This window comes from Syngnathus leptorhynchus, chromosome 3, assembly GCF_054491065.1.
Source record: "Syngnathus leptorhynchus isolate UIUO chromosome 3, UIUO_Slep, whole genome shotgun sequence".
NCBI classification, from domain to species: Eukaryota; Metazoa; Chordata; class Actinopteri; order Syngnathiformes; family Syngnathidae; genus Syngnathus; species Syngnathus leptorhynchus.
Window position 1 is genome coordinate 5,629,824 of NC_141197.1, and position 6,966 is coordinate 5,636,789.

Consider the following 6,966-nt stretch of genomic DNA (forward strand, 5'->3'; position numbering starts at 1 on the left):
CTAACCTTAATCCGAACCTAGCCCCAGCCCCACCCTAATCCCTAACCCCTAACCCATTTACCTGGACCGACTACTTACCTGCGAAAGGGACGCTCGCCTGCAACCTGAAGCAAAAAGACACAGAGAAACTCGTCAAAGGAACATTAGCACTTCCCTGCAAACTGTAAAAGGGTCAAGAAAACAAACACTTACCTTGTTCATGACCGATACTCACCTGAAGGCCTTAACCTACAAGTCAGACATTGAAACTAAACGAACCAGTAATTAAAACTGAAAATAAACAAATCTAAAATTTGACGGTTAACACGGACTTCAAAATAAACAATTGGTGAATTTAAACGCAAACACGAATTTGAATGTAAACAATGAATAATCTGACACTATTTGTGACCAACGGAAATACGAATTTGAATGTAAACAATGGAAAATCTGACACTTTGTGAACATTAGCACTTCCCTGCAAACTGTAAAAGGTTCAAGTAAACAAACACTTACCTTGTTCATGACCGATACTCACCTGAAGATCTTAACCTACAAGTCAGACATTGAAACTAAACGAACCAGTATTAAGTACTGAAAATAAACAAATCTAAAATTTGACGGTTAACACGGACCTGAAAATAAACAATTGGCGAATTTAAATGCAAACACGAATTTGAATGTAAACAATGTAAAATTTGACACTTTGTGAAAAACAACAACAAAAAGAGAAAAAAACAAATACTTACCTTGAATTCGAAATTTGAAAATCGACAAGCCATCTGATTGGCTCAACCCGAGCCCCGCCCGGGGAATCTCCGCTCGTGAGGCGAGTGAGAAGGGGGTGACGCGAAATAAGTAGCTCATTCCACACTTGGACAGCAGAGGAGCAGCATCGCTCGTGTTGGAAATTAAGTGTGCTAGACCTGAAGAAGGCCGATTTGGCCGAAACGTTGTCGGTGCACACTTTCATTTTTCTTGGCCAAATAAAATCATATATCAGATTATTTTTTCAAAAATTCAACTTTATTCGGCACTTTTTTTTTTAAACGACTTGAATAATTCAAATAAACAAACATGAACAAATCCTGCTGTTATTTTTATTATTATTCTACCGTGGCACTGTTGAGAGCGTCCTCTCCAGTTGCATCGCTGTGTGGGGTGGTGGCTGCTCTGAGTATAACATGAAGGCCCTGCAGCGCATAGTGACCACTGCGAGTAAAATCATCGGGGTTCCACTCCCTGAAGGAAGTTTACGCCTCCCGTCTCACCCGCAAAGCGGCTGCGATTGTGTGTGATGAGAGTCACCCCGCTCACTCTTTGTTTGTACTTCTGCCCTCTAGGAAGAGATACAGATGCCTGCGCTCCCGCACCACCAGACTCAGGGACAGCTTCGTGCTCCAAGCTGTCGGGATCCTGAATTCCCTCCCCCTTCCACCCTCTGCTACATGACGTCCTGTTCTTTTGCGCCATGATCTGGCTGTCTGCTATTAGCGCGCTTGCTCCATTTTGCTGCTCTTATTTGTCTATTTATTTATTTATTGTTTATTTATTTGGGTTATTTGCTTATTACTTATTCGTTGCTCTTGTCTGTTCGTTTTTACTCTTTGTGCTATTTGATGTGAGTGTTGTGTAACTGTGTCTAGTCACCGTGGGACGGTGGGAAACGTAATTTCGATCTCTTTCTGTGCCTGGCATGGGAAGAAATTGACAATAAAGCGGACTTTGACTTTGGTTATTATCACACCACATCATGCCGTACGAGCGTGACGGTGAATGGACGCTTGTCCGCCGTGGGAGACAGCGCCAGCCGGCTAGCCGTGATCGTGGGCGGGCCGCGGGGGGATGGACCGTGCGCTGTCCTTCTCTCCCCGGGGGGAACGTCGGTTCCGACGTTCCCAATCCTGGTGGGAGGGCTCCATACTCCAATCCTAACCCCAACTCTCTCTCTCTCTATATATATATATATATATATTATATTATATATATATTATATATATATTATATTATATATATATTATATATATATATATATATATTATATATATATATATATATTATATATATATATATATATATATATATATTATATATATATATATATATATTATATATATATATATATATATATATATATATATATGATATTTTACTCTCACCATTGACACCTCCTCGGTTTCCCCTTCCCCTCAGACAAAGAGTCTTGGTGTCTTGATTGCAACCTATCATTCAGCACCCACATAAACAACACTATCCGTTCCGCTTATTTTCACCCCCGTAACATTAATCGCCTCCGCTCATCACTCACCCCATCCAGCGCTGCTATCTTAGTCCACTCACTTGTCACCTCTCGGTTAGATTACTGCAACTCCATCCTTTTTGGTCACCCTCAAAAACTCCTCCATAAATTGAAACTGGTCCAGAACGCTACTGCTCGCATTGTCACTGGAACCACTGTCTACCATCATATCACTCCCATTCTACACCAACTTCACTGGCTCCCCATAAAACAGCGCATTGATTATAAAATTCTCCTTCACACATTCAAGGCCATCCATAACCTTGCTCCTCCATACCTGTCAGACCTTCATGTACACAGTCCTACCCGGTCTCTCAGGTCTGCCTCCAGTATCACCCTCACTGTCCCCTCATTTCATCTGTCAACTATGGGGGCCAGAGCCTTCAGTTGCTCTGCCCCTCGCCTCTGGAATTCCCTCCCCCCGGACATCAGAAACATTGACTCTATCGAACTTCTTAAATCTCACCTCAAAACCCACCTGTTTAGGCAGGCATTTGTCTAAGTTTATTGCTCTGGAAAAGCAATTGGAAATGATTACATGCGCTCTGTAATTAATTTTGGACAATTTCCCACGGCCCAGCTAAACATTTCTCACGCCACATGAGTGTGTTGTGGCACAGTGGTTGGGAAACTTCCTGCCCAGACTCCTAAAAAAAAAAGAAATTCCTGACACAAGTGCAAAAAAATTAATTATGTTTTTAATGAAGCAGAAATGTTCAATAAAATATTGCTTTCCAAATCCAACATTTGTGGTGCCATGTGCCACTACATAATGGATAGATAACACATTAAAAAATTCAGAGCAGCAAACATTTTGCTTCCTGCAAAAAAGGACTCATCTGGTAGAGCAGAAAGGACTTTTTACTTTTGGTCTATTTGTTTTTGCTTAGGGTTCGTTGTTTTTCTGCATGTTCAACTATCTTTTCCTCCACATACAGGCCCTTTCGGCGGCGGACAGCATTCATATATTTGAGTGCCTGGTTAGTTGAGTCTGCCTTTTCCCCAAAGTGCAGGTATTCTTCCTCAGTGGTAGGAACCCAGTATGGATCGCTGCTGATCACCTGAGGAAGGTGTGAAGGGAGAAAGGTGTTATTCTACAATGGCAATATTGGATGTCAACAGTATATTATAGTTATTAAAAAGAAAAACACTATGCAGATATTTTGCAATTCTGCTGGTATTTCTGGTAACTTATAATGTAAATTTTATGATTTCATGTCAATGGGGGGGAGCTTTCGCCTTAAGATGAGAATCTGTGATGATGAACCTACAAAAAAGCTGGGCTACCGTCTTTTTCATCCCAAAAACAGTTTTCCCCAAATTCATAAATTTTCAGCAAAAATTTCACCATTCATTCTCAACGGCACATTTAACATTTTACATTGTTCCCTTTTGAAGTTCACAGCATTCAGCTCGTTTAAATCACCGGTGATTGAATGATTTTCTACATTCCCAAAATTGCCATGTAATAAAATTACATTTACCCCTTCAAAATACCCATCCATCCATCCGTCCATCTTCTTCCGCTTCGGGGTCGCAGGGGCAGCAGCTGTAGGAGGGACTCCCAGACCTCCCTCTCCCCAGCCACTTCATCCAGCTCATCCCGGGGGATCCCAAGGCGTTCCCAGGCCAGCCGAGAGACATAGTCTCTCCAGCGCGTCCTGGGTCGTCCCCGGGGTCTCCTACCGGTGGGACATGCCCGGAACACCTCCCCAGGGAGGCGTCCAGGAGGCATCCTGATGAGATGCCCGAGCCACCTTATCTGGCCCCTCTCAACGTGGAGGAGCAGCGGCTCTACTCCGAGTCTCTCCCGGATGACCGAGCTTCTCACCCTATCTCTAAGGGAGAGCCCGGACACCCTGCGGAGGAAACTCATTTCAGCCGCTTGTATCCTGGATCTCGTTCTTTCGGTCACGACCCATAGCTCGTTACCATAGGTGAGGGTAGGAGCGTGGATCGACCGGTAAATCGAGAGCTTTGCCATTTGGCTCAGCTCTCTCTTCACCACGACGGACCGGTACAGAGTCCGCATTACTGCCGACGCTGCACCGATCCGCCTGTCGATCTCGCGCTCCATCCTGCCCTCACTCGTGAACAAGACCCCTAGATACTTGAACCCCTCCACTTGGGGCAGGATCCACCCTTTTCCGACCGAGGACCATGGACTCGGAGTACGAGGTGCTGACCCTCATCCCGACCGCTTCACACTCGGCTGCGAACCGCTCCAGTGAGAGCTGGAGATCACGGCCTAAAGAAGCCAACAGCACCACGTCATCTGCAAAAAGCAGTGACGCGATGCTGAGGTCCCCAAACCGGACACCCTCAACGCCTTGGCTGCGCCTAGAAATTCTGTCCATAAAAATTATGAACACAATCGTTGACAAAGGGCAGCCTTGGCGAAGTCCAACCCTCACTGGGAACGAATCCGACTTACTGCCGGAAATGCGGACCAAAACTCTGGCATCGGTGATACAGGGGCCGAACCGCCCTTATCAGTTGGCTCGGCACCCCGTACTCCCGGAGCACCCTCCACAGAACCTCCAGAGGGACACGGTCGAACGCCTGCTCCAAGTCCACAAAAAACATGTGGACTGGTTGGGCGAACTCCCATGCACCCTCGAGGATCCTGCCGAGGGTGTAGAGCTGGTCCACTGTTCCACGGCCAGAACGAAAGCCACACTGCTCCTTCTGAATCCGAGGCTCGACCTCCCGACGGATCCTCCTCTCCAGCACCCCTGAATAGACCTTACCAGGGAGGCTGAGGAGTGTGATTCCCCTGAAATTGGAACACGCCCTCCGGTCCCCGGAGAGGGGAACCACCACCCCAGTCTGCCAATCAAGAGACACTGTCCCCGATGTCCACGCAATGCTGTAGAGGCGCGTCAGCCATGACAGCCCCACAACATCCAGAGCCTTTAAGAACTCCGGGCGGATCTCATCCACCCCCGGGGCCCTGCCACCGAGGAGTTTTTTTAACTACCTCAGTGACTTCGACCTCCGAGATTGGAGAGTCCGCCTCAGAGTCTTCAGGCCCTGCTTCCACAATGGAAGGCGTTTCGGTGGAATTGAGGTCTTCGAAGTATTCCCCCTACCAACTCACGACATCCCGAGTCGAGGTCAGCAGCACACCATCTCCACTGTACACAGTGTTGACCGTGCACAGCTTCCCCCTCTTGAGACGCCGGATGGTGGACCAGAATTTTCTCGAAGCTGTCCGGAAGTCATTCTCCATGGCCTCGCCAAACAACTCCCACGCCCGGGTTTTTGCCTCAGCAACCGCCGAAGCCGCGTTCCGCTTGGCCATCCGGTACCTGTCAGCTGCCTCCGGAGTCCCGCAGGCCAAAACGGCCCTGTAGGACTCCTTCTTCAGCTTGACGGCATCCCTTACCGCCGGTGTCCACTAGCGGGTTCGGGGTTTGCCGCCACGACAGGCACTAACAACCTTACGGCCACAGCTCTGGTCGGCTGCTTCAACAATGGAGGCGCGGAACATGGTCCACTCGGACTCAATGTTCCTCGCATCCCCCGGGACGTGGGTAAAGCTCTGCCGGAGGTGGGAGTTGAAGCTCTTTCTGACAGGGGATTCTCAAAGCATCCGCTTGGGTTCAGATCGGGGGTGGGGGGGGGCGTTCCTCCCAATCACGCCCTTCCAGGTCTCACTGTCATTGCCCACGTGAGCATTGAAGTCACCCAGTAGAACGATGGAGTCCCCAGAAGGAGCGCTCTCCAGCACTTCCTCCAGGGACTCTAAGAAGGGTGGGTACTCTGAGCTGCCGTTCGGTGCATAGACACAAACAACAGTCAGGACCCGTCCCCCCACCCGAAGGCGGAGGGAGGCTACCCTCTCGCTCACCGGGGTGAACCCCAATGTGCAGGCGCCCAGCCGGGGGGGGCAATAAGTATGCCAACACCTGCTCGACGCCTCTCACCGTGGGCAACTCCAGAGTCCAAGAGAGTCCAGCCCCTCTCGAGAGGGCTTGTACCAGAGCCCAAACTATGTGTGGAGGCAAGTCCGACTATGTCTAGTCGAAACCTTTCTGCCTCACACACCAGCTCGGGCTCCTTTCCAGCCAGAGAGGTGACATTCCATGTCCCTAGAGCCAGCCTCTGCAGCCGGGGATCGGACCGTCACGGTCCCCGCCTTTGGCCGCCGCCCAGCTCACTTTGCACCCGACCCCTTTGGCCCCTCCTACAGGTGGTGAGCCCATGGGAAGGGGGACCCACGTTTTCTTTTCGGGCTATGCCCGACCGGACCCTATGGGCGAAGGCCCAGCCACCAGGCCTTCGCCTTCGAGCCCCACCTCCAGGCCTGGCTCCAGAGAGGGGCCCCGGTGACCTGCGTCCGGGCGAGGGAAAACTGGGTCCATATATTTTACTGGTCATAAGCTTCAAGATACCCACGAATATATATATATATATATATAAAAAAAAATACTTTTCAATTCTAATTTCTATATTTTTTGACCAATTCAAACTGTTCCAACTATTCAGCTTATGCCTACTGATTGCCTTCCCAAAAACTCTACATTCTTCTCTTTACAAGACCCACAAATATTTGACTAATGCAGCCCCCCCTTTCTAATTTCTACATTTCTTGACTGACTAAAATCATTCCATCTTTAAACTATTCATCTTATGTCTAGTGATTCCAAGAATTCTCCCTTACCAAACAAATCTACTTTCTCCCC

The 6,966-nt window shown here is 48.4% G+C and overlaps 1 protein-coding gene and 1 long non-coding RNA gene across 3 annotated transcripts in view; both read right to left on the bottom strand.

Moving 5' to 3' along the window:
* Positions 1-50: 50 nt before the first annotated feature.
* LOC147058917 (uncharacterized) lies at positions 51-1,246 on the bottom strand. Its single transcript, XR_015065734.1, has 3 exons — positions 729-1,246; positions 193-531; positions 51-104 (listed from the first exon to the last, which is right to left on the bottom strand). It is a non-coding gene; the product is annotated as an uncharacterized LOC147058917 (long non-coding RNA).
* A 1,714-nt stretch (positions 1,247-2,960) lies between these two features.
* The window catches only part of efl1 (elongation factor like GTPase 1), an 88,854-nt gene continuing 84,848 nt past the window's right edge, over positions 2,961-6,966 (bottom strand). For both annotated transcript variants that reach the window (XM_085908540.1, XM_085908539.1), the window contains one exon: positions 2,961-3,339. In XM_085908540.1, the coding sequence (XP_085764666.1) occupies positions 3,151-3,339 (189 nt within the window). In that variant the 3' untranslated portion in view covers positions 2,961-3,150. The remainder of the gene's footprint in view (positions 3,340-6,966) is intronic.